At 40.3% G+C, this 27896-nt stretch overlaps 1 protein-coding gene across 3 annotated transcripts in view; it reads left to right on the forward strand.

Annotated features, from left to right (window-relative positions):
* Positions 1 to 307: 307 nt before the first annotated feature.
* Positions 308 to 27896, forward strand: part of LOC145304614 (DDB1- and CUL4-associated factor 6-like) — a 30776-nt gene continuing 3187 nt past the window's right edge. For all 3 annotated transcript variants that reach the window (XR_013874144.1, XR_013874145.1, XM_080146535.1), the window contains exons 1-13: positions 308 to 461; positions 732 to 820; positions 1079 to 1141; positions 1648 to 1718; positions 1949 to 2057; positions 2316 to 3899; positions 4033 to 4153; positions 4459 to 4560; positions 5199 to 5282; positions 5623 to 5681; positions 6039 to 6201; positions 6541 to 6647; positions 7022 to 7153. Coding sequence is in view for 1 of the 3 variants with exons in the window: in XM_080146535.1 (XP_080002661.1) it covers positions 391 to 461; positions 732 to 820; positions 1079 to 1141; positions 1648 to 1718; positions 1949 to 2057; positions 2316 to 3899; positions 4033 to 4153; positions 4459 to 4560; positions 5199 to 5282; positions 5623 to 5681; positions 6039 to 6201; positions 6541 to 6647; positions 7022 to 7153 (2755 nt within the window). In the remaining 2 variants the exon portion in view is untranslated. The remainder of the gene's footprint in view (positions 462 to 731; positions 821 to 1078; positions 1142 to 1647; positions 1719 to 1948; positions 2058 to 2315; positions 3900 to 4032; positions 4154 to 4458; positions 4561 to 5198; positions 5283 to 5622; positions 5682 to 6038; positions 6202 to 6540; positions 6648 to 7021; positions 7154 to 27896) is intronic.

The raw sequence follows: 27896 nt of genomic DNA on the forward strand, positions 1-27896 counted from the left end.
TTGTCTTCGTAACCGATTAATATCCGCTGGATTAGAACTGGTTCTCAGCCATACTGAAAAATCATGAATAGCATCGTATTACAGATAGGTAATTTTCTATGAATATTTAAATATAAATCATAAAATGAATACCAGTTTTGTAAGACTGGATCTTCGGCCCCTCGGGCCTAACAAAACTGGTTTTAATCTTATAAGTTTTTATTTTGATATCCGCAGAATGCTGTCTATAATACGATGCGATTAATAACTATTAAAGCATATATTCAAATAAATGTTAACTTTTTCAGAGATAAAATGTAAAAAAAAAACAGAAATTAACTCTCCTAATTTGTTTTGGTGTATTTTGTTTTAAATTTATATTTATAAAAATTTACATAAAACTAATCGAATATGCCTAAAAGAAAGTACGTGCATGATTTATGGGGGAGACAGCTGTACGGAAATCGCGGCATTGCTGTACACAGGAATGTTCATACTAAACAGCTGATTGATCCTTATCCAAAGTAAAAAAAAACCTTCCAAAATAGATCTTCAAAAGCATACCTAACTAAAGGCAAATGATTGTGCCAAAAAAAACATTGTTTTAACAATTTTTACTAAACAACATGTTAACAATTCGACATTTTCTTAAAAGTTGTTTTTTCTTTTGTTTTAAAGTAGATATACCAAGTAAAAAAACATAATGTAATTGTATACCTACTCAATGGCATGCTGATAAATATGGGCGTATTCAGAGGCGTGTTTGATAGCACAGAATTGCTGCAACGGTTAGAACAAGATACAAAACTAAACCTTCACAATGGGTGTGTAAATACGATAGGTAAGGATTTTAAATTCTTAAAAATAGCCCCTTTAATATTCCTAAATATCAAAATAAGCTTGATTTGGTTGAGAACATTGTAATATATATTAAAAAATTTGCTTTGTAATTGGCAAAAGTAAAATTTTCTACGTGTTTGAAATTTTTAGATAATTGCATTTTTTGTTGAATTACTGCAAAAATGAGTTGCATGTATTTGCAATTTTCATGCAAAAAGAAACAGTTAGTAATTATATTGTGACATAATCCTTTATTAAGTCTGGAATGAAAGCGGATCACTGCTCCTATCTGGCTCTGATGATCATAATCTTGTTATCACAGGTTTTTATACAATACAGAATAAAACTGTTTTTATCCACACACATATTTCGAATAGGGGGGAGTACATTACTGTTGAGGTCTCGTATTTTAAGTGTCTAGTATTTTTATGGTGTTTTACACAAATTACCCTGTTGAGTACAGATACCCCCCCCCCCCTTATTTTGAAATAAATTGAAAATAAAGGATAGGGATAGTTTTTCATTTTTTTAAAAATTACTTTAGATCAAGTTGGGTTAGGTTATAATAGAACTAACTTATTTACCCAGCTGGGTTAGGACACCGCCCTTTGTTTAAATGGAACAATCTTATAAAAAATATATACAGAAATCCACTTCTCTTTTATTTTAATAAAAGGATTTTTTTTATGACATTAATACTTTTAGTAATATACCTATAAAGTTTTAAGTGCAAAAAGTTTGTTCAAATAGAATTATTGGCTTTATATAGCTTCTCACCAAAACTACATTATATATACTACTGTATTGTGCAAACTAAAATGAAAATAGATTTATTCCAACCGAAGCCTATATCAACAGTTATTCGCACACCCCACACTGCAAACATCATATCTGCACAGGTGACCAGTTTCATTATGCAAAATCATGTTTTCAGCTTGTGTTAAAAAGGCACTTGTAAGTTTGAAATGGTTTCTTTTAAATGTTTATTATTTTCAGTAGGTTTTAAAATTTAAAGTGGTTTTAATCAGTCTTAGAATTAAATTTAAATAATGAAATAGGGTTTCAATAGTCAGCTGATATTTAAAATTGGTTTTCTATTGTCAGCTCCAGCTGATATGTTTATATTTAGTTTATGACTGGATGTTGTAATACAAAACTAGTTTCTTGTGCTGACAGTACACTCATTTTCACAGATATTAACAAAGAAGACATGTTTTCAACCTACAGCTGTCATACAAGTAGGATTTTTTTATATGCCGTTTTTGTATTGCATCTGCTCTATAACTCGTGCCTTAGCGTCATTTTATAAACATAAAAATATTTCTGTAAAAATTTAAATAATACAATTTAGTTACAATATCTGCAAGAGAAAAAGTTTTTAAAAAACTAACTATTACAAATGTTAATGACACCTTCACCGTTTAAGATTAATTCTTTGTTGTAAGTTCTTTTAATTTTATCCCTCTAGGATTTTTTTCACAGTCTACATTTTTTAGGCAAAGTTTATGAAGTCTTAAGCATACCCGGTGATTCTCATAGCTTTCTGTCTTGTGGGGAAGATGGAACAGTAAGGTGGGTGGACACAAGGGTGCATCCATCCTGTAAAGAGAACAACTGCCAGAAAGAGGTCATCATAGAATGTGATAGAGGTGTGGGTTCAATTTCTTTAAATCCGCTGTTTCCCTGGGAGCTAGCCGTGGGCTCCTCAGATTCTTGTGTTAGAATGTATGACAGGCGAATGCTGTCAACCAAATCAGTTTCATCCAATTATAATTCGGGCCTTTCAGGATTATTCTCCAAGTTTTCGGTTCCAGAGTTTGAGGGAAAATCCAGGAGGATTACTTCTGTCAAGTACAGACCAGATGGAAGAGAAGTTTTGGTTTCTTTTTCTTCTGATTATTTATATGTTTTCGATCCCAAAGCTGATTGTACCGCAACTACAAAAAATAAGAGGCTAAAAGTTGGTCGACCTAGCCAGAAATGGAAAAGAGCCCAACAAAACGAGCAGCAACAACAGCCAGTTAAAAAGTTCCGGTTGCGTGGCGACTGGTCTGACACTGGGCCTAGATCAAGACCTGAGTCTGAGGCGGCAGCAGCAGCTGCCGTTGGCAGCCCAGAAAGCCAGGACGAAGCGGCGAGGGACAGGTTAACCAGCCAGACGGCGCTCATGCAGCGGATGACCTTTGCCCTGAGCAGGATGTTAAATGATCCAGGTACAAGATTAGCCATGCAAAGGCTTGGAACACCAGGAGGTGGTGGCAGCAGACAAAATGATGGCTTTCAAGACGAACAATCAAATTCACAAGCAGCTGAGGGCCGTAGTAACTCAGCACTAGGAACTTCAAGCAATAATTTAGTAGGTGGTGAAAATGAACTTGGACTTGAACCACAGTCTCTAGAATCCAGCAGTGCCTCGTTGATACAGGAAAGATGGCGACAGTATAGGGAGGGAAGGCTCTCATCCAGAAGACATGAGGTTATTGAGGTACAAACTACAAACGACTCGTTAGCTGATTCTCTTCTCCATCCACACAATGGCAGTGATGATGAAAGTGAAGGAGAGGTAGAAGTAGAGGTTGAAATGCCTCAAGAAGCCCCAGAACATCAGAGTCCTGAACAAGTTGCGGATTATCTTAACCTAGAGCAAGAACCTGAAAGCAACCAAAGTGATCTTAATGATGCATCTAATGAAGAAAGTAATGACTCAAACGAAGCATCTGTAAATGAAGATGATGCAAATGGTAATACTGCAGTGCGCACAGAGAGTCCTAACTATGATGAAAACATATCTTCTGTAAATAACTCCTCTCTAGTCAACAGTGAAGCTGAAAAACCCTCAACAAGCCTTCAGCAAATGTTCCTAAATTTACACACAACCACCAGCAATGTATTACAATCAAAAACAAGTGATAACCTAAATGTTCAAAGCAATACTAACAATGATCTTGAAAAATCCGCAAATCTTGCCAGTGAAACCAGTGAAAGAAATCTCAATAGTGATCCTACTAATTCAAAAGCTACAGAATCCTCAGAAAATGTTATGGAAGACAAAGATCTTGTATCTGCTTCTGGCACCCTAGGTATGTTCCATAAATTAAAATATATAAATTAGGTTTGGCAATTTTATTAAACTTTTGGGACTAATGTAAAAAAAAACAGCTCATTGCTAACCCCCCTCCCCCTGCCCATGCTTTAATGGAACAACTATTTTAGATAATGAAGATACTAAATGTGATAGTCCTAGTCCCTCTAGTCTAAGTGATAACATAGAAAATACAGAAGATGGTAATAGAAGTAGATTTAATGAAGAAAGTGAAGTAGCTGAAAATACAAATAGGAACACTAATAAAGATTCTAATAAATAAATATATTTTTTTTAAAGTTCGTAATTTTGGGGTTGAGAATATTTAATAATACATCATTTATATAAAGTTTTCTGCAGATAGTAAAATTAAAAGTTATAAGAACAGTTTTAATTTTAGTGGCCCCCGAGGGTCCGAATGCCTTGGAATTTTTATTTTTATTTTATTTGAAATTTTTGTATATTTTCGTATGCATTTTAACATTTGTTCAAATCTGCCTGATTCCTCTAGGTTTTAAAAGTTCCTATTTTAGCAATCTTTATCTTTATGTCTTTATTAGAACCAATACTGAAATTGAAATTAGTGAGCCAACGGAAAACCCGCGAAGTAGCACAACCAGTAATACAACCAATGATGCAGTGGAGAATGAAATAGAAAGGCAGGTTTTTTCCTAGTTAAAGGGTAAAATAAACACCGTTTATAAGCACTCCTCCTTAGCCCCCTCCCCCTCCCCTGGTACACAATATAAGTACTTTCCACCTCAAAACCATAATTTCTTTCATATCTATTAGGTATGCCTTTTTTAAATAAAAAAAAACATACCTATAGTTTTAACGTTTTTAGTTTTTCCACCAATTTGTATAACTGTCCGAGTCCGTCATTATAAAAATTTTGCATAACTTTTCTTTGGATTTTTTACCTTGTAATTTTCAGAATAGTTATTTCTCACATTGTATTATAAACAGCTTTCTGCGGATATAAAGGGGCTAAAACTGGTTTTAATCTTGATTTTTATATTCGTAGAAAACTGGATATAATACGATACTGCACATAATTTTAGTGTATGCCTGAGAACCGGTTCTAATCCCGAAGCTATGCGGAAAATAACTTCTTTTACGTTCTATGGGGTTTGTATGCCTGGTTTTACATTATTAGAGCCACGTGGCAATAGTAATAGGGGATATATTTTGTGAGATCGAGATGGGATACAAATTATAGGTTATCGTTGCATTGGCGTTTTTAAAAAAAAATAGACTAGAAAGATTTTTCTCCCTTTAACAGGAAATCTGGTATCAGGCGAACAAGTGAAAATCTGGAAGAGTTGGAATCTTCTTATTCTAATTTAGTTGAAGCTGGCGTAGAAACTAATCTTCAATTAAGGTTAGAAAAAAATTTTATTCCAGTATAAAGAATAATTGTTATCAACAAAAAAATTAAGCTATATATGAACGAAACGATAATGCTTTCCCTCAAAGGCTCTAGCGAGCACAAAACCATAGAGGCAGGGAGTCATTTTTTCTTGGACGCGTTTTCTCTTGGGAATATTTTGATAACCTCCCCCAGTATAGTTAGTTATAAAATTTTCTTAGCACCTATGAGAAGCTTCTTTGTAAAGGAATCTTATCAGTTCAGCGGTAAGCAAGATCTATCAGTACAAACAGACAGATGGACAGCCTGTTACTTTTATTTTAGGATAACTGATTAATTTTCCTCTTTTAAGGTTAAGTGAGGAGGGTGCAAACACAAGCTCTATTCAAATTCAATCTGATAATCTACCAGGTAGTGAAAATTATTACTTTACAAATAAGTTTTGTCCTAATTAAATTTTTTGTTAGTGTGTTGTAAGAAAAATTATGAGAAAATAAGGGCGAAGCTAACGCTTCTTCTAACCTTTTTTACCCATTATTCATATATGTCTTTGGTAAAATACATATAAAAGAGAAACATAACTTGAAATACGATTGTTCTTACTGTAAAATAAAACCTGTTTTATGAAAAAAATAACTATTCAATAAATATTAAACAAATAATTTTTAAAATATTTTTTACTGGCGAAAAAATCTGCAAGATTGTTAAGGTTGGATAATTTACCCCCTTCCCTCCCACATACTTGTAATGTAATCGTCAATTATTAAGGTCCAATGCGAGTAGTGACAAATCCTGGCCGATCAGGTGTTGACCCAGTGACAGGTGCGAGACGGCGAAGGATTGGGGTCTCCAGCCCTCCCACCTCTTCCATCCCGCTGCCTGGCTGCTGGCGACCACAACAGGAGGAACATGATGGACCCTTACCTGGACGGTAATTTTCTTTGAATCCTTATTTAAAAGTAACAGGATCTCTGTCTGTCTGTCCTGAGGGATCTTGCTAACGGCTGAACTGATATGGTTTTCCTTTACAGTGTAGCTCAATGTATATAAGTTCTATTTTTGAGAAGGGTACCAACCAACACCCTCCCAAGATGATTAAACTTTAAAAGAATTAAAAACTAAAATTGAAAATTAGTGGAGGTCGCCCCCCCCCCTTCCCTCTCTTCAAAAGCCCTTGTTGACTTTATGGGCGTTGCTTCTTAAGCTAAAGGGTTATGTCAATAAATGATAATCTAAACCTTTGTCTGCCCCTCACAATTTTTTTTTATAGGTCTCTAGACTCTCAAGATAGTGAGGACGGAAATCCTAATGAAAACGCAGAGGATGAGAGTAATAATGTTGTTGAGTATGAATCTGATTTCTCTGATGAGGATTCAGGTTAGATTTGTTGAACTTTATCTATGGGCAGGGTTGGCAAAAATCCGGGTTTGTCTAGAAACTTTTTCTAGAAAAGTCTGCGGACAATTGATAGGTCCGATATTTTAACTGGTCAAATCGTGAATTTTCATAAAACATAGCACACAAAGTATAAAACATAAGAATTTACAACAAAAAAAGGCTTATTTTTAAAAAGCAATATTTTGTTTTTAAGAAAAATAGTAAGAAGTCTTTTGACGTTATCCTATTAGAAATATTTTTTTTCTCAATTTTTAAAATTTTGGTTCTTTCTCTAGCTTATTATTTCAAATAGCATCGCTACTATTGAACGATTGTCCATATTTTATACTGAAGTAGTTTTAAAACTTGTCTAGACGAGGAAGAAAGAAGCCAAACAGGACGGACCATCCTGCAGCCTCCAGTGGCCGCTAAGTTTACTGGACACAGGAACGTGAGGACCCTGATCCTGGAGGGTGCCTGGTGGGGGGATAACACTGTTCTTTCAGGTGGATGATTTTTTTAGTGGAAAGGGACGGGGGGGATATTTAGACATCTATATTTTAGGGAGTTTTTAAAAATTAAATTAAATTCTGACGTTATTTATGTTATTTGTTAAATATATGCCTGTCTAATAGATTTATTACACTAAATGTCGAGACACAATAGGCCGTCATAATTGAAATGGAATTTTTTGAAAAAGTCACCTTAAGTGGTAGCGCAGTGATAAATGGCAGGCGTATTACCCGCGGCTCCCTGCTTCTAGGATTGTTTACCAAGTTCTGGTCACAAAATGCCTTGTCAAAAACAATCATTAGGGTCTTGGCAATGTTCTTACACGCCTCGTAGCTCAGGGTTCTCCCTATATAAAGCCCCAGCTGCATTTCCAGCCACATGGAGGCTCGAATCCTCAATGATCTATCAGTGTCAGAAAGCTGACACATAATTGCGCGGTGTAGGTTTACGCGTGTTCTAGACATGTCATCATTTAATTTGTGCACATACTGATTAAACTCAGCAACAGATTTCCACACCGTGGCGTGGCTAGGAACAAACCAGGCGGTGCTAAAGGCCAATTTATTAGCCCTTTGGGCCTCGACCTCCTCTTTAATTTCATTGAGATAACTCTTGATTACATCTAGGCTGGTTCCTCCGACAAATTTCTGATAACAACTGACCACTATACACTTCCTAGTGGTCTGGTCCCTGACGGCGTCTATTATGCACTCTGTCATCTCTTTCAAGGACCTGTCGGCCAGGGACACCCAACGTTTTCCAATGCGCTCTTCATCCCAGAGCTCCTCGAATATTTTGAAAGAAGAGAAGACTATATCAAGGTCTCCTCTATTAAGTCGCGCTCTGTTTGGCATGTTTCAGCTTTAAAGCTGTTCTAAAAAGCAGAATTAATTTGTTTAATTTTAAAGCATTCAAGTTTTGTTTAAAAAAAACTTGCGTAAAACTCTTTGGTATATTTTCTATGATGAAAAAAAAACAATTTTTGAAAAAATATTTTTAAAAGACTTGCTTAAAACTCTTTGGTATATTTTCTATGATAAAAAAAAAATTTTATCTGCAGTAGAAAAAAATAATTGATTGTTACGAAATTTGTCGTTTTCACTTTACTGTCAAGAAAATTAATATTTGCCGTTTGATATGTGTGTCTAATAAAAGACCGAATATTAAAATGTTGATTTTTCACTCTTTCGATGGATTTCAATGAAATGAATTGTTAGATTACTTAAATATTAACAATTTAAAGTTGACAAAATTAAATGACTTTTAAAATTCACTAAATAATAAGCAAAATTCATTAAAGTATTATGTTCACTTTTTACGTTAGCTCCCGCTATTCTTTCTAAGTGCGCACATGTTTTAGAATGCCACTATCTATGTTGAGATATGTGTAGGAATATGTTGCCAACCTCGCACTCCGTATCTTACCATGAAAAATGACTAGTATGGTAAAGTTCCCAGGTTGTACTTTGTCTTATGAATTTCTTTTGTTGTATTCTTTAGTTCGGGATTGTAATTTCGTAATTTCTTTGCTAATTTAGTGAGATTTTGGATATTTTTGTGATTTTCTTGCATTTTTGTATTGTTTTTGTACTTTTTGGTATTTTTGGTGTGTTTTTGTAGGATTTTTGTTATTTTTGGTATGTTTTTGTAGGATTTTTGTCATTTTTGGTATGTTTTTGTAGGATTTTTGTGGTTTTTGGTTTGTTTTTGGTGTTTTTCTGCAGTTTTATTATTACTGTAAAGTTGTACATGGATATTTACAAAAATTTTTGGTATTGGTGTTGACTCTAAGTCAAACTTGTTTGATATTTTTCTAATCTCTGATCAGTCTGAGAGTCTCAACTCTCATTTTTCCACTCTCCAACACTTCCATCAATGGGATCTTGTTCACCCCTCTTTTTGTTAACTGATCTGCTAACATGTGCTCTCCTTTCACCCATCTGATCTCCTTCACTTTTTCAGTCTCAATCATTTCTTTGATAACAGCAATGTCTCCTCTCAGTTGTCTTTCTGCTACTTCCGATTCTGAGTACACTGCTGTTCTGGCAGATAGGTTGTCGGTGATTGCTTTCACTCCAAGATTCAGATCTCCATTGTATAGTTCTGACAGCATCAGTTTCAATGCAATTGCTGCATCTAGTCCGTTGTACAATGCTTGTGTCTCCGCCCCTAACGTGCTGAGTACCTTCCTTTTGAGCTTACCACTCTTCCACTCTAGGGGGGCTACCTTTCCATTTTTCATATTCACCAAGAAAATGACGTAACCACCACAACTGTCTGTGTTATCATTCAAGTTTCTGAACGCTGCATCAGTGTAAACAATGATCTCACAGTCCTCCAATTTGTCCAGATTTGAGATCATGATCGACATTTCAAGCTTTTTCAATCTGGCAGCTACATTCTTTGCTTTTATCAAATCATCTACAATCCCACCTTTGAATTTTGTCGACAGATCTATCATTTCAAACGCTAAGTCGGGCCTTGTAGCTCTTGCTGTCCAGTTGACTACTCCTGTCAACTGTCTCAGTAGTGTCAGCTCTTCCAGTGTCATCTCCCTCTTCTTATCTTTCAATAGTTGTGGGTCTACAACAGGAATTTTCACATTCTTGACATATTTGTCTTGATCAATCCTGACACCCTGCTCCGTCTGTTTCATAAAGAAACCTGTATACATGAATTCCTTTGTTTCAGATTTTCCAACCTTGAAACAAGAAAGAACCTGTGGCATAATGACTTTGTTAAAAAAATCATTTCCTGCATGTAGGAAATCATCTACATGCAGAGCTACAATGCCAATAAGCTTGCCATCTTTGATCAGATAAAACACTGTCTGGGAAGGATGCTGTATCCCCCAAGATGGAATAGGACTTACAGATTGGCTAGTTATAGAGCAGCTTTAGCAATAATAAACTACCTGGGTCTGTAATGCAGGGAAGATCAAATTTATCACAATCTCACCAGAGGTTATCCAAAGGGTGCAGGGGGCCAGGACGGGAGTACGGTTAGGGTCTCCAGGCGGGGCCTCAGGGCATTTAATGGAGTCTGGAATTATTGGAAGGTCTTGATGTTTAGGCCTAAACAAATAGAGTTATATTTTGGGAAATTTGGTGGAAACCTAAACTTCACCCGGCCTAAGCTATTGTCCTATCCTCCCCCCAATTACATTATTTGTTAATAGGGAAAGGTGGAAAGGTTAATAATTTGAAGAACTAAGCTGTACCTGGATGTTAATTCTGGACAGCTTAGTTTTCCAAAGAGCCGGCAGACATTATAATTAAGCGGTCTGAAAAATGAAAATCTTTAATTTGCTATTTGCAACCGCAAAATTATGATGTCCGCCGCAGTGAGCCGCAGGCAGCCTCTGTTCTTCTCCAAATTTGGTGGCCTGAAAGTGTACATACATTAGCGTACATGACACTCCCGGCAAGAAAAAGAAGAACATAGGGCTGCGGGCTGATCACTGCAATGTACAATATAAAGTGGAGAAAAAAGAATACATGACAATACACCCCCGAAGCCGTCACCGCTGGACCTTTAAAAAATGGAAGTGGCATTCGGAGTGGCGTATGGAGTGGCTGGTCATCACATTTTTTTTTTTGGAATTATTATGTCTTTTCTGAAAGACATTGGTTTTAGATTTGAACAAAAAATGAAAGGAAAAAAAATTGTGAAAACAGCTGGAAAAAATGTTTATATGGTTAGGTTTTGGAGGAGGAGACAGAAATTTATCAACTCCAATTCTGCCTGGCGCTGCTGGAGCTGTAGCTTCTCCTGGCAGACCCGCATGGTAGCTGCAGCGGCCTGCTCTTGAGCTAAATTGGCAGCTGCCAACTGCTCCTCATACCATTCCTCATCCTGGGCGGCCTGGTGCTCTGCTATACGAGCACGGACCACAGCCGCATCTTTTTTTTCTGTGGTCTGCTGGAGCTGGTGTTTTAGGACCTGAACCTCTCTAGTCCTGAGGTTCAAAAGCTCCAGCTGTTGGTTAGAGTGGCGAATCATATTGAGGTACATTACCTCTGTGCACCTGCCCCTCAGTTGGTCCTTGGCCTCCTTCAGTTCTTCAAATAACTTTTTCAGCCTGGACTCTGAGATCATGCGCCAGGGTGTTACGGTCTTGGGGCGGTTCCAGGCCGGAGCAATCGACCAATAGTGAGCCTCTGCGGCCGGGCCCATTTCCGTTGCAATCCGGAAGACCTTATTCCGGAGAGTCTCCATCCTGGACCTGGCTTCCTTCTCTGGCAGCTGGAAAGCCCAATGACTCCAGCTGTCGACCTCTTCCTCTAAACGGGAGATCCGGCGGGCGTAACTGTCATAGAATAAGGAGGAATAGAAGTGAAAACCCTAAAAATTTCTGGGAAATTTGAAGAAATCTTTGACTTGCGCAGTAAAGACAATAATGATTAAGAACAAATCACAATGACTAGTTGGACAAAATTTAATTTGTATCAAAATCTAATATATACTGTTAAAAAGTTAATTGATCTTCATGATTTAAAATTATGTATTGTAGAGTAACACGCTTGAAATTAGAATAATTTAGAAGTCTATGAATTCAGAGGGTATATCTTTACCGTTCCATATAACTATCTGATTGAGACTGACACCTCTGATACACACCTCTACTTGAAGTGAAACAGCATTAGCTGCTTGGTCAGATTATACTCAGATGAAAAGTCACTTAACATACTGTTGTTTTAGTTTTGGTAAGTACGATTGACCACATTTGTAACTTTCAAGGGTCAGATAAATGGGTACAGCCCCTTCTTCCCCCCTCCCCCCCTACCACAAGTTAATGTATGGATGTAGTTGCTATCATGTATCAATCAGCTGTTTAAAAACATACATAAGAGCGCAACCTAGTTTTATGATATAAATACCGAGACCAATATTTTTTGTAAATTTTCTTACATAATTAAATTTTTTAAGGCTTAAAATGCACATCAAATTCATTTTTAATCCATTGTGAATAGGGAAGAGAAAGGTGAAAGCTTGGCTACAAGGCTTTCAGTAAATTATTGCAAAAGGAATTTATTTTGAATATTTTTTCTGAATAATTACTGAAATCATGTTATTTACTAACAGCCTTATAGCCGTTTTTGTCTTTCAAATGTTCCAATTTTATTTCAGGCTAGCCAGGCAGAATCTTCTACCTGGATTCTATTCTATACTTTATCTTCTTTGGTAACTGTTGAGGTAGCGTGCATTTGTGGTATCATTAGGGAAGTGCCGGGCGTGGTTTTCGATCCCACGACGGATGGATTCCAGCATTCCCTGTGTATTCCTTATCTCCCCCATTAAAAACCTACCGTGGTTGTAGGGTTCGTTGAGGCAGGCTCTGAGATGATATGGCGTGCTCATTTTTTTTTTCTGGGATCTTGGATTTTATCTGAAAGCATTAAAATTAGATAAAAATGGATAAAATGAAACTTGTAGCGGCACGAACAGGATGAGAAAAGATAATAATTTTATTTAACGACACATTTTTTCTTTAATAGAAAATTTTAATAGAGACTTAATAGAGACGGTCTGTTACAGGTATATAGCCGTAACCGTCCTGGCGTGAGGGGTCATAGGTGTTATCGTGACGACTCTCACTTTGGAAGTGACGGACGTATCTTCCCTGTGGTGTGTTGACATGATTGTGTGCATATCTATCATCATAGTCTGCTGGTCGGCGGTAGTCTTGACGTACAGCAGGTGATGGTGACCGTCGTCGTGTGGGTGAACGTTGTCTCGGGGGAGAACGCCTTCTAGAATAAGAACGGCGTTTTGGGGAATAGTGTCGTGTAGAATAACGGCGCCTAGATGGCGAGCGCCGTTTTGGAGACGAGCGGGAGCGTGAGCGCTGTCTTGAGGTGGAGGGTTCCTGCTGTTTGACCTGGGAAACTTTTTGTTTTTTCCTTCTTGAACCAGAATTCTGGAGACCGTGGGTTTTCAAAGAAGGTTTGGTGGTATGCTTACAGTCAGGGCATGCTTGATTTCTGCAGTAGAGCATTTTACTATTATGCTTTGGAATCTGGCTGATGGAATTTTTGCATGTTGTCAGAAGTCTTTTTTCTGTATTCATAGAACTTCTGTTCAAGGTGGAACTCTAAACGGGCGAGTGTGGTTTCCATCGCTGCTTCCTTGCCTCTGAGGTATTCCGCCTGTATGTAAAAGGAGTACATTTTTTAGGAATCTGGGGGCGGATACATCATCCTTTCCAAGCAGCTCATGTATCAGATCAAGTTGGTGCCATCTGTCGAAAAAGGTGGGCATTGGGCTAGCATGGAATGTTTGATAGAGATTATCAATACTCTTTGTCAATTCACTGTCCATGTTACACGGGGGGGGTTAGGCTCCTCGGGAAATTTTTGTTTGTATAATATCTCGAGGCGGGCACGCTTCTGAGCCTCTTCCCTGACCTGGCGGGTACTTGAACAGTGGGTACCTTTTAGAGTCCAAGCCGGGATTTGAACGTATTCTTCTTCGCTGGGTAGGAAGTTTCCACCCTGGTTGTCGGTGACGTCTATCTTGTGCAGTTCCTGGTTAATTTTTTCTTCAAGAGTTTTGATATTTTCTTGAGCGCACAAGACAGCTTCCAATAATGTATTTTCAGCTTCAAGCATCTCCCGTATATCCGGGTTGTTGACATTCTGGAACAGAGCGGGTTCAATTCGGGTAACGGAGTCTGGGTGTAGTCGATTTAGCAGCTCCTTTCTCTTCTCCTTTAGGTCTTTTTCAACAACAGCTAGCGGTTTGGTTAGAGGGGCGCTGGGAACGGGGCCGTTGTTGGAGATGGCTGAAACGTTGGAATCCATCCTGGAATAAAAAAAGATTTTGTTTATAAAAGAGAAAAAAAAAGGCTTTTATGGGGTGTATTGTTTACAATGGTTTATAATATTCGTAAGTCAATAGGTAAAATGGCATAAAAACAATATTTATTTTATAAAATAACGTTAAACTTATTTTTGATAATACTAATCCAGGTTTTCTTCGGCTGGAATCAATTTATCGGCTATTGATGTAGAACCATCATCCTCGTAGGTGGGTTAAACTTCTAGAGGCAATTCATCATTTAATAATAAAATTATTAAGGACATTAAACAGCATTTACTTGTTGGAATTTAACATTTAATAAAAAGATTATTAAAGTTATTAACAGGTGTGTGAACCTATAAGTAGGATTTTTCTTTTGTTGTAATTTAATATTTAATAATAACATTATTAATATTAATTGTTGGTTTGTAAGGCAATTACAGCCGTATTCAGGGAGGTGGGCCAATTCAGCCTTTATTTAATAGGTAGGTTTTTTATATCTTCGGCACTTACAGCCTTTATTATAGTAGAGTTGAATTTTGGACATGCATAACATCGTAATGCGTGTCGGTTAAATTATATTTTTTCGGCAACTACAGCCTTTATTAGTCAGGGATTTGAAATCGGAGACGCACAACATCGTAATGCGTGTCCGTAAGGTTAATTGTTATCTTCGGCAAATTCAGCCTATGGCAGGTTCAGCCAAAGTTTCAACGGTTGTGACTCATTTGCAACGCATTGAGTTAACCCGTTTCAGGAACAGTTTTATTAGTTTTTTTGCGCCGAAGCGTACGACTCGTCACACTTGGAGGCCGCGGACCTGATTTGGTCAACTAGTGAGAGCTCGTCCTCGGAGAACAGGATGGCGATGTGCCGGACACTCCTTCTGGTCTCATGAAATTCTTCCTTCCAGTGTTTCCGCCAACGGATAACTACCTGACGGACAATACCATCATCAGAAGTGATGAGGTGTAGGACCTGACCAAGACGCCAGAGTTGATCGCCAATCAACTCATCTGGGGACCGGAGGAAAACAACGATATCCATCTCTTTTGGTTGTGGACCTGTCTTGCCAAATTTCTTTGGTCTTGGGATGTAGTCTGGAAGGCGTTCATATAGCCAGATCTGCCACCATGATTGGTAGAGGCGTTCCATCTGTTCCAAAAGGCGGGAGGGTTGTTCTACCCTCATTGGTCCAGTGGGGGCACGCCTGTTATTTCTGCCGTGTATCAGACGGTTCGGCGTGATAAGGTCTGCGTGACCTACATCCTCCGTTCTGGATACCATGCAGATCGGCATGTTGTTGATCTCATTTGCTATATATGAAAAGGCAGTCTCAAATGACATGACATCCAGTTTGAGACCGTTAAATGTTGCATGGAACAAGGTTTTGATTTCTTTGATTGAGCGTTCCACACAACCTTGATAGTTGTGAGCAGCAGTGGGACCGACCTCGTACTCTATGCTGCAACTTTTTCCATTGAGCGTTTTAGTGATGTCAGCCATGGAAAACTCTGATTTTGCTACGCCTTTTATGAGCTGTGCTCCTGGGTCGATGAAGACCTTTTTAGGGTAGCAATAACGATGAACGAATCGTTGGAATGCTTGGAGAAAGGCGTCTGTGTTATACTTAGTCATAGCATAACACGCTGTTGCGGATGAGGCTGGGTCTCTACAGACTAGACCCCAAACCTTGACTGTGGACCTGTGGTTGTGTTCACAGTGAGCCAAGAACGGACCCATCAGGTCAAGTTGGCAGTAGTAGAACGGGGGAGCAATGGTCAATCTGTTTTGGTGGATTGGTCCCATTTCAGCTTCTAGAAGCTTGGCCTTGAACCTACGACAATGTGGGCAAGCCGCTCTAATCTCTTTGGAGAGATCTCTGCCATGGAGGATATAGGCGATGTGCCTAGATTCTAAGAGTGTTGCATTTACATTCCTGTGTAGTGCAAGCTCTTGGTGGGCGTATAGCATAACGGAGTATGCTATCAAGCTATACCGATCAACTATCGGTCTAACAAAGTGGAGGGGAGACAAATCAGGCATGATATTGTCAACGTCTTCAATGCTGGTGCCCTCGACAATACGACCATTGTATTTGATAATGCCGTCGTCAGTGACAACATTGTTGCCGTGGGCCTTAGAGTTGGAGAATTTAAGCACTTCTTTAGTGGCGAGCCTAAAGTAGTATTTCTCCGCCTTCTGAACTTCCTCGTCCAAGAGTTGGACAACCCGAGGAGTGGGTTGTGGAAGTGATGCCTTGTTGTGACGGTATGATTTAAAGTCGAAAAAGCAGAATTTTCGAACGATGGCCATGACCCGGAGAGATTTTGGCCATGACCGTTTACACGGGTCGTAGAGATAACTCGAGAACTTGGTTATCTCTGCCGTTCTTTCTTGGGGTGATTTCGTATCACCATGGAGGATTTTGACCTCTTGGGCAGCGGCCTGTTTCGCTTCCATTGTTAGTTTAAGATCTTGGAAGGATTGGGCTGGCATGTCCTGGTAATCAAGATACATCCAGGGTTTGCCATTTTGCCATTCAGATTTGGCGTCGATGTCCTTAATAGTGGCAAGGAACCGGGTGCCGAGATCCGCGATGTTGTTTTCCGATTCGACATGACGCCATTGATCCGGGGATGAGAACCGTCGAATTTCGATGACGCAGCTACGTACGCCCAGAGAAAGAGGACGTGCGTCTTGGTGAAGCCACGACAACACAACAGTAGAGTCTGTGAAATAGGTGACTTTGTCGACCTTGTCTTTGAGATTCTTGGCAACGGTTGTTGCAAGAATGATGCCTACAACGGCTGCCCTTAGCTCTGCTAGAGGGATAGTGCTGCCAGTCACGATCTTTGACTTGGCAGCGGCCAATCGGACAGTGACCTCCCCCGAGAGAGATATTGACCTAACATGCACACACACGATTGCCATGTTTTGGCTAGCATCAACGGATACTAGCAGATCAACTTTGGGTTGGGAGTTTGCCGGGATTACCGACCGTGGACAGGAAACTGACGCGAGTTGTTGCATCGTTTCAATGTTGGTCACCCATGTGGGAAGCAGTTTGGTTGGGAGCCCATCGTCCCAACCAGTAGCGTAAGAGAGGAGATCGTGATAGTCTGCTTTGAATTTAGCGGTCACGGGGGTGCAGAATCCGAGAAGGTCGAAGTTTGAGGCAACTTGCGACAGGATGGTTCTTTTCGTGAAACTGAGTAGAAGAGCCTCTTTAAGACTGCCTTCTACTGGCGGGGGTCTTTTCCCTCGTTTTGTTTTGCCAAACGACAGGGGTTTGACATCCAAGCTGAGAGTGTCAGTTAGTGGGGCCCAGCGATAGCCGAGGTAGCTAACATGTGTGCCGTCGTTGGACACGGTGTCTTCAGGTACAGCTGAAGATTTGACAAAGCTTTTGACGCTCATGCCTGCCAAGTCAAGAGTAAATTTGACTCCCGCAATGAGTTTGTCTAGTTCAGTTGCGGAGTCTGTTGAATCAGAAGTATCATCAACATAAGTTTTGGTTCTGAGAACCTGGGCACCTGCGGTATGTTCAGGGTGGTTGTCCATGACATACTGAGCTACCTGTTCAAGGCCTTCTGCAGTTTGATTGCCAGAAGGTTTGACCCCATAAATGATGGTACGCATGATGCGCGTTCTGACAGTGCCACCAGGGGTAAGGCTATCAACCCACAAATACTTGTGCCAGCGGAAATCAGATGGATCCAACTTGATCTGGTTGTACGCCATCCGTATGTCGCATGCGAAAGCATGTGGTCCTGCTCTGAAGTTGATGTCCAGAGCTAAGATTTTTTCGAGCCTGTTTGTGCCCTTTGCTAGGACATCGTTCAGACTTTTACCTGAGGAGGTGGTTGCAGACGCATCAAAGACAACTCTAACTGGAGTGGAGAGAGAATTTTCTTTAGTGACGAAGCGCCAAGGGAGGTAGTATTCTCCTGGCAGATTGTCTACTAAAGCTCGTTCCTCAGGGGACAGGTCATCAATGTCACATGAATAGCCGTTTAGTGCCAACTTGTCATGTGATGCCATAACTTGCAGTTTGGCCTCTGGATCTTTCTGCAGTTTTCGCAGCTGCGATTCCAGAACTTTGAGGGCCCTATTTTTGTTTGGTTGTAACTCCTTAACCGGATCAGCAATGAAGGGAAGAGATGCTACGATCCGGCGTTCGTCAGGTAGGAATTTGACGGACTTTTTTATTAGGAGTTGTTCGGCCTCTTCTCTGAGAGAAGTTGCATCCAGAATGTCTCCGTTTTTGCAATCATTGCATCCACGGCATGCTATGCAACGGTAAGGTGCTTGAGTGCCTATGTCTTCACTCTCAAGATACTTCCGTTCATGTCGTTTGACGTGTTGAATATCGGAGCTGTATGTATGAACATCCAGCGAAGTGTCCTCCTCTGTTTTTTCCTCAACAGTGATTGGACGGAGGTATGGAAAGGTGTCGGTTAAGGAGTCCGCGCACCAATTCTTACCACTGTTCAGAAGTGTTTCAGTGGTATAGCAGTAAGCAGACAACTCGTTGGTGAAAAAGAGAGCAGCACCAACAAAGTTTACAGTCTCGGCTGCTTTGGCCCAAGCCTTGTGGGGACCACCGAGTACACCTGTGTGGCCATCAATGCCCTTGAGTGGGCTTCTGTATAAGGATAAGCCACAGGGCAGTGAGCAGATACGCATTGGGAACAAGTAGTTGTACTTGATCCCCAAGATTATGTCGACTTGGCCTCCGCCAATGACATCTGGTACAGTAGGGAGAAGCTCGTGGCCTTTGTAGTGATTTGCGAGGTCACCATAAGGCTCTGTGAGTTCCCAACGAGGAAATGGGGCCGTCAGTGTGTCCATTTTTGCAGCAATTATAGTTGCGGACATGGCACTGTCGACTAATGGCAGTGTGAACTTGTCACTGCCATAGGGAAGATGGACGACTTTACCACCTGCTACGTTCATGAGGGTGGGTCCAGGGCGGTGTTCTGTGGCATTTTGTCGAGCCGCTGCAGAAGCTGAAACTGCGGCTGTACCACAACCGCTGTCGTAAAAGACAAACAGCGGATTGCCGGAAAGATCAGGGACGTTTTGGCACATGAAAATGCCAGGAGCAGCAACATCAGGGAAGGTGTTAGGGTCGGAAACGTCAGGTGTGGTGTCAGAGGTTTGGAGATTCATGGTGATATTATCCATGAACAGAAGGTTGCCAGATGTTATAGGAACATCCTTTGGCAATGACTTGCGGAAATCGCCTAACCTCTTTTTATTCTGCTCGACAAGAATAGAGCAGGCGAGGATATGCTTTTGCACGCGATGAGCGGATGCGTACTGGCAATTGTCAGCTTGACAGTAAAAGGTGGTGCGACAGTCGTTTTTGTGGTTATTCCACCATTCGTCAATATTGTCGAAATTGACGCTGGCGTCCATTCTGAGGCACCTGTGACAGGCTTTTGTCTTGCCATGGAGTTGGCGTTTCTCCTTATGTGGTGTATTGATGTACACCTGGCATTGGAACAAATATGTGTGTTTGTTCTGACAAAGTGCACAATCAGTTGGTACAGGCTTAGAAGCAGCGCCTGTGTATGCTAAGAGTGGAGTGGGCGTCTTAGCGGACTTATCAGAGGCCTTGCCTTTAGGGCGTTGTTTTGGGTCCTCCGAGGCCGAGAAAGTGGAGGCCGTGTAAGTTTGAGAAGCTGGTTTACTCCGGTTCGAGTTTTTCTGACCGGGGTTGCTACCAGTCTGGTTGGACTGTCTTTGGCCGAAGTTACCGCTGTTCGAGTTGGCGTTGTTGCCACCAGAGGATGCGGTACCAGTATGGAGGGATGCCCCTTCATGCTGGTTAAGTTGGTATTGGAGCTGACGTAGCTCGCAATCCAAGAAGAGGAGAAGTTGCTCATAGCAGTACTGGCCATCTTCCTCCCCATTTTCATCTGCGCTAAGCAGGAATTTTTTAGACATCTCCTTAAAGTAGTCTCCTTTAAGAAGGTTCAGTACAGAGTTGGCGATGTCCGTTTTGCCGTGATACAAGGCTTGCTCTGCGTCATTTTCTTTTGCGAATTCTTGGGTGTCAGCAAGTAGTGAACGGAGTTTTACCATCCATGTGATCTGCTGTTCCCAGTTGTATTTAGGGCATGGTCCCAGTTCCATGATTTTAGCCTTACGTTTGGCTATGATGCTGGTTTTGCTGCCATAGTGGAACGACAGCTGCTTCATGCAAGCCTTAATAGATTTTTCGGCCGAGCACAACATCTGCGCATTGCCCTGAAGACACTTTTCTTTCAGGATTTCCAATGCTTCGACTTCTGCTATAGACGGCATTAAGTCGATATAAATCTGGAACTTCTTTTGAAATGTAAAGAGGTCAAGTTTATCTGTCTTGGCCCCGGAGAAGTGAGGGATAGGGATGTTGATTGAAGGAGTGCCCTGAGATAGGTACTCCGAAACGATCCCTCAAGCGTTCAACGTAAGATTCTACGCTGGATATTTCCGTTTCAAGCGTGGTGGACTGGGCATCTAGTGCTGTTGCATCTTGCTCCATGTCCGTAAGCATTGCGTCCTCACACAAGGTTTTGGCTTTATGTAAGGTGCGCTGTGCCTTATCAAGTAGCTCTTTAAATTGAGCATTGAGCTTATTGAATTGACCTAACTGCTTAACTTCGGTTGCTTTAAGATCGCCGAACTTTTCGCAGAGGTCATCAAGCTCCACAAGCATGGGGTCCCTTTTTTGTTTTACCCTTGCTTGTTTTACCGCGTATGTCGTAGGGTTTATGCGGTTGGGGATGGGAGCTGTTTGCTGGAGCATAGTTGCAGCAGGAACAGCTGTGGCCTGAGTCGTAACTGCTGGAGGCACAATTACTTGGCCATCACATGGTAAGGTACCTGCCTCGGATCCGACTGCTGAAGTGGTAGTCGAGTCGTCAGAGCAAGTAGAGAGAGGTACTGCTGGAGCAGCAGTCGTCGTAATCGGTTGAGCTTTCAAACGTGATGTACGATGGTCATGAATGAACTCGATTTTTGAGCGCATGGCTATACGTAGCTGTAACGCTTTGTTCATGTCAGCTTCGGTGACCCTTGGGTCTGGGCTGTTGCGAAAGAAAGCTATGATGTGGCGAATTGACGAGGCTTTGTCTTCCAACAATGATAGACTATTGTCTAGCTTTTCAATGCTAAACCTGTCAGGGTTATTTATGATGCCCTGACAGTCTTCGTCTATCATCATGCACTCATCGCATTCGATGATGAGTTTGGTTGCCTCATCAGTCATGGTTGGGGTTTGTGCTGTAACAAGCGCAGATAGATCAACACTAATATTGTGTGTCGATGTGGAAGCGTTATAAGCAGAGCCTGGGAGGTGGTCGTGTAATGGGAACTGTTCAGGGTTATAAAAAACCTCGTCCTGAACCTCTTTCTGTAAATCTTCAGAATAGAGTTGTTCCAAAGCTTCTTCAAGAATTGAAGCTGATTTTTGGAAGGATGGTATGGGGGAATAATTATCCCAATCTAGTTGCTGTGGGGCTAGCTCAAACTCTTCAGTATCTGTAGGGGTTGTGGGGGTTTGTGGTGAAAGGCCGTTATACGGATGTATAACAGGAAAAGTTACCAGTGGATCAACAGGTGAGGAGGGTAAGTGGGGGGCTGCAAGTAGTTGGGGAGCTGCAGGGGGTGTAGGGAATCCTCGGATAGGTGACGGGGATGGGCTACGGTGGTGGCTGTTTTGGCCTGGGGGGGTGCGACTAACGCTGGGCCTGCGTGAGGAAACGACGGGCCTAGAGTTGCGGTCAACCGGTTTTTGCCGTTGAAGTAGCGCTTTTTTTGTTTTAAGGAGTTTTTTGGCGCGTAATTCAAACGGGGTGTTGAGTTTATGTTTTTTGGCTAAAACTCTGACGGTTTTAGGCCGACGACTCGCAACAGTCGCAGAGTCGGATTGTGAACGTTTGGTGTGAGAAGGGGTGGGGTGTGAGTTAGATGGATGATAGAGGGTGTTATGCCTTGAGCGTGTAATTGCTCCGGGCGGTTTAGTGAGGAAAATCTCCTTCATTGACCACTGAATGCTATTGTTAATTTATTTATTTAAATTATAACCTCTCTTTAGCTTATATTTTTTTTTTTTTTTTTTTGTATTTTGGATATTGTTTTGTTCCAACAAATAAGTGCTAATGGATGAACCTTCAACAGCTTTTTGTTGTCTTTGGTATGATGCGGGTAGGCAGGGGCTGCAAGCTAACAGGGAGGTGATAGGAAAAAAGGGAGGGGGGTGATCAGGGGCGAATTATCTAACAAGCGACCTCGTTAAATAAGAGGACAAAAAGTTTGTCCTATGGGTGGGTGGCACTTAGTTGTAAAGCACCTCAGCAGCTGTCCAGAATTAACAGTCCGTATTAACATCAATGTCTGGGAAGGATGCTGTATCCCCCAAGATGGAATAGGACTTACAGATTGGCTAGTTATAGAGCAGCTTTAGCAATAATAAACTACCTGGGTCTGTAATGCAGGGAAGATCAAATTTATCACAATCTCACCAGAGGTTATCCAAAGGGTGCAGGGGGCCAGGACGGGAGTACGGTTAGGGTCTCCAGGCGGGGCCTCAGGGCATTTAATGGAGTCTGGAATTATTGGAAGGTCTTGATGTTTAGGCCTAAACAAATAGAGTTATATTTTGGGAAATTTGGTGGAAACCTAAACTTCACCCGGCCTAAGCTATTGTCCTATCCTCCCCCCAATTACATTATTTGTTAATAGGGAAAGGTGGAAAGGTTAATAATTTGAAGAACTAAGCTGTACCTGGATGTTAATTCTGGACAGCTTAGTTTTCCAAAGAGCCGGCAGACATTATAATTAAGCGGTCTGAAAAATGAAAATCTTTAATTTGCTATTTGCAACCGCGAAATTATGATGTCCGCCGCAGTGAGCCGCAGGCAGCCTCTGTTCTTCTCCAAATTTGGTGGCCTGAAAGTGTACATACATTAGCGTACATGACAAACACTCCTGAATCATAGACACTCGTCTTAAAACCTAGTTTCTTTAGCTTTTCTACTACTTTTAGGTACCATTTCCTACTTGCGTCCTTTAAGCCATATAAACATTTATTCAACAGCCATAGTTTATTTGGCATATTGGCTTCCTTTGGCGGTTTTACATACACTTCTCTATCCATTAGGCTGCCCTGAAGGAATGCTGAAGTTATGTCGGTGGTACTTATATTCCATCCTTCAGTTGATGCTATTGCCAGGATTAATTTCATAGAATGCTTTTGGACAGTGGGACTATCAGTGGGAAATTCTCCATCCTCTTGAAACCCCCTGGCTGTCAATCTGGCTCTCTTCTCTGTCCCCTTCTCGGTCAATACCCAGGTTGTCGTGATCCTGTCCTGTCCTTCATCCTCAACCACCTTGTATGTATCAAATGCTTGTAGCTTACTTAGCTCCTCCATTTTAGCTGTCATGCATTCTGGGGAATCTCTTTGTTCTTTTGGAACCAAAACAGCAAACACATCTGCTGTAACAAGTAGTGCTATTTCTTCATCTTCATCTTCTAGTCTAACTCTCCTGTCGTTAATGTCTTCAACTTTTATCGTTTTACCTGTGTCTAATCTGATACTCATCATGACCTCCTCGGATTCTTCATTGTTCTCTGTATCCTCAGTATTCTCATATCTTATGTTTCTTCTGGATACTTCATCATGGAACGTTTGACCATTATCCAGCTGGATGTTATACCATCCACTGTGCTTTCCACCTACCTTTCCTCCATGACCTAGGATAATACCCTTCTCCCATTTTCCATTCTCTAGTATTTCTATTCTGTCATTTCTCTTTAGGATAGTCGCAGCATTTTTGATAGTACCATCCTCATTGATCTCTGGAGCTGGTTTTTGGTTAATTTTTCTCCTTTTTCTTCCCTTTTTGTTGCTCTGTCCTGATTCTTTGTCTGTTCTAGACTGTTCAGCTGCTGTTCCTGTGCCTTGACCAGCTTGAGATGTTTCGGCTGCTTCATCCTCTTCTTGTTCTGGAGTTATTGGTGCTTCCAATTCCTCTCCATTTCCTATTTCTATTTCATTTGCATTTACAGGTGGAGTTTCTTTCTCGTCAATCGTTAATCTGTTCCAATCTGGTTCATAGTTATCATCATTTTGATTGGATTGTCTTGTGGTTCTAACAGTGCGAGTAGCAACTGTTTCTGTCTCTTTTTCATTAACATTATTCTCCTTGGTATCTTTGCTTTCTTCTTTTTCCTTATCAATGATATCTTTTGCCAGTTCCTCACCTGCCTTGATGATCCTGTTGGCACTTACTCTATAGTAAATTGAGCCTATTCTGATAAAGATCACCTTACTATCTTGAAATACTACCTTGGCGGGCCCTCTCCAAGTGTTTTCATCTTCCTTCTTGAAATACACAATGTCTCCTTTCTCATAAATAGTGTCATTGATTCTGATCTTTGCCCTCAAAGCTCTCCTTATACGTTCACACCTTTCTGATTTGGTATAGGCAACTCTGGTAGCATGTAGAGCATTAAGAGTATCCATCATTTCTTTGCTCTTCTGGGGCTCTTCCCAGGTTGGCGGAGGATCCTCTATTATGTTAGGAAGTTTGATGTTTCTCCCAAATACTATTTGATAGGGGGAGAACCCTCTCACACTTGACATTGAGTTGACTGCACAGACTGCCCAAGCTAGGGCTACCTCTAGAGGCATATCTGGGAAATCTCTCTTTGTTGCGTGGAGACAGGACTGAGTTGTATAATGATTCTTCTCTATGCCTCCATTTTGCCACGGGGCGTTGGCACCCGTGGTTAGGAGTTGGACATTAAGTAGACTGGCTACTTCACGCATGTCCTCGTTATTAAACTCGCCTCCATTGTCTGTCAGTATCTTATCAACTCTTCCAAATATAGGAAGCCATTTTGTTGTAAAGGCTTTAACTATCTCTGAAGCTTCTTTGCTTCGGATTACTGTGGCAACTTGGTATCTGCTATAAGTGTCAATCATATATAGGATGTATATGTTTTTATTCTTATCCCATACTTTGAGATCCATACCTAGGACTTGTCCAAAATCATTTGACATAGGTGGTGCCACTGCCGGCTTGTCAGGGGATCTTTTACGCAGTATACACCCCTCACACCTGTTCATTATTCTGTCAATCATCTTGGAAAACTTTTCTTGCCACTTTCCTGCTTCCTTTAGAATAGTTACGAATTGCAGTTTGGATCTGTGTCCAAATTGTCGATGCACCTTCTCTAAGGCTTTCATTTGCACCTTTTCATTATCTTCATCCAACTCTGTTACACATACTTCCTCTATCTCCTCCTTACTCTGTAACAGATCTACAACGTAGTGTCCTGCATTGGTAGTTGTCAGAATCAATGGTTTACCGTTGATGAAACCTTTATCGTTCTTGATATCTAGAGACATTCCTAGTCTTTTCATCTCTCCCTTTGATAACAGCAGGGGAATATCAGATGGAATCACATCAATCTTGAGGTAATTGTCTTCTCCTCCTATTTTTGCTGGAATTGTGTACTTTGCAATGGATTTTAATCTTCCCTGATTTCCAAAAAGAAAATGTTTGTTGCTTTCCTTCGGACCGATGATTTTGTTCTTCATTTCTGTTGGTAGAGCTTTTAGATAGATGTTCAACCATTTTTCTCCACAGATACTAGATGTACAGCAAGTATCCAATGCAGCTTTATTTAAAGCTTCTGCTGTGAAACTACTTAGTTCTTCTTTGCTCTCAGAACAGTATACTGAACAGAATGCTTCACCATTGTCTTCTTTTTCTGATTCAGAATTTGAAATTTCTATCAGAAATTTCTCATCTTGTTCCGTTTCTTTATTGGTCATGTACACTTCTTTGTACTTTTTGTCCTTTTTGTTCTCCAGTTTGTCTGGACAATTTTCTATGAGATGTGTGTTTGCTTTGCAACTTAAGCATCTTAGTGGTTTTCCATCAGGTCCTGGAGGGTTCTTTTTCTTTGTTCTGTAATATTTTTGTTGTTGTGTGTTGTTATAATTGTTTCCTCCATTTCTACCTGCTTGGTATCTATTATTTGAGTTTTGGTATCGGTTGTTAGAATTTTGGTATCGTCTATTATGATTTGGCGGCGGTTTCCAGCCTTTCGCAATATACGCTTCGGCTGTAGAATTGTTCTGAATAATGTCGTCTTCGGTATTTGAATTATTTTGTGCTAATAAGACATTATTATCGCTGCTTGGTATATTTTTATCGCCGTTTTGACCGAGAATTTCGCGCATTTTTGCTTTGACAGTTTCGTATCTTTTGCCGTCGCCGTTTGTTACGTTACAGACCGATTTTATAAGCATTTTTTTCGTATCCGTTTAAGTCAGCTGTACCAATGAGATCCATCGCTAAACACATATCCATTTCTTCACCTGAGGGACGGATTTTTAGCCTTTCTGCTTTTTTCATCAATTTATCAAACTCTATTATATAGTCGTTAAGCGCCTGCCCGCGTTTTCTGTGTATGGTTTTTAGATTGTCGTGCGTGTCGTACACATCTTGTTCTGTGTCAACCCAAAAACGCCCCTTAAGAAAGGTAATAATTTTGTCAATACCTTTTTCATTGTTGATCAGTTCTTCCGGAGGACATTCCTTAAACACATCTTCCCTTAAAGTAGCGCCATAACGGCTACTTTCTTTGGGTAATTCTTGCGCTAGAATGAATCCTTGTTCTTTGAGTGGGATAGGGGATGTTTTAGACCACGCCCCAACGACCGCTGCCCAGGTTGAAAATTGAGCATAATCTTCTATATACGGTGGAGCCGCTCCCCTTCCATACGCCCATGATTTTTCCTTCTCCCCTTTACTTTCTGTCATTGTTGTTTCCGGGCTTTTATTTTCAATCTCTTTTGTTTGTGGCAATTCTATTTTGTTATTAATTGCACCCCCTCTTGGATGCTTGATATCGTTATTACCTAACCCTTTTGTTGTTTGGGACTCTGGACCACTGTCCCTTTCAGAATCACTGTCCCCTTCCACTTTGTTATAGTTATTGTTGCTCTACTTAAAGCTGTTTGATATAGGTATTATTAGTCTACTTTAGACACTTAATAAATAAAAACTGTTTGGTATAGGTATTGTTAGTCCACTTTTGAACAATTATTAAATATGAACTGTTTGGTATAGTTATTGTTGATCTACTCCAGACAATAAATGAATACTGTTTGATATAGGTATTATTGGTCTACTCTAGACACTTTTCTCTGCAGGGACCAAATTCCCTTATGGAACCATAGCTCCTCTCTACTGCTATAGGGCACACCCTCTTTGATATAGTTATTGCTGCTCTACTGTAGACATATTCTGTGTAAAGGCTTATTTATATCACTTCTGAGAATAAGAGAGAGATGTTTTTCTTTCAAAATGTAAAGACAATGCCGTAGTCGAATTTATGACCTTGCTACCATTGAAAAAGTCACCTTAATTGGTAGCGCAGTGATAAATGGCAGGTGTCCTATATTCAGATGAGTATAAACATATGCATCTCTATTCTGAAACTAAACAACACTTGTTATCGGTTATATTGAGCTATAACAAAAGCCCAGAAACATTTACTTATTCTGTAATTGAAAAGTAACAAATGATAAACAATGCATCAAATAAGATTAACAGATAAATATATTTTGATATCTTTTAACATGAAATAAACATAAACTTGGCATCTGTTATTTAACTATGAAGAAGATCTCCGTCCCCGTCAACTTCTTCAATAACATGAACAGCTCCCTCAACAGCTGCTTGATATAGTTCTCATTTGATATAGTTCACTGTATGACTTGGCATCGTTTATCCTGAATGTAACATATATTAATTGTCACCTTTTTAATAGACATAAAATTTTGTTAATGTTTATTAGTCACATGTAATTCATTTTTATAAAACGAGCAGCGATTAGGTATATTTTACTATATAAAATTAC

Source organism: Acartia tonsa, chromosome 13 (assembly GCF_053477335.1).
Source record: "Acartia tonsa isolate MP-2025a chromosome 13, ASM5347733v1, whole genome shotgun sequence".
Lineage (NCBI taxonomy): Eukaryota > Metazoa > Arthropoda > Copepoda > Calanoida > Acartiidae > Acartia > Acartia tonsa.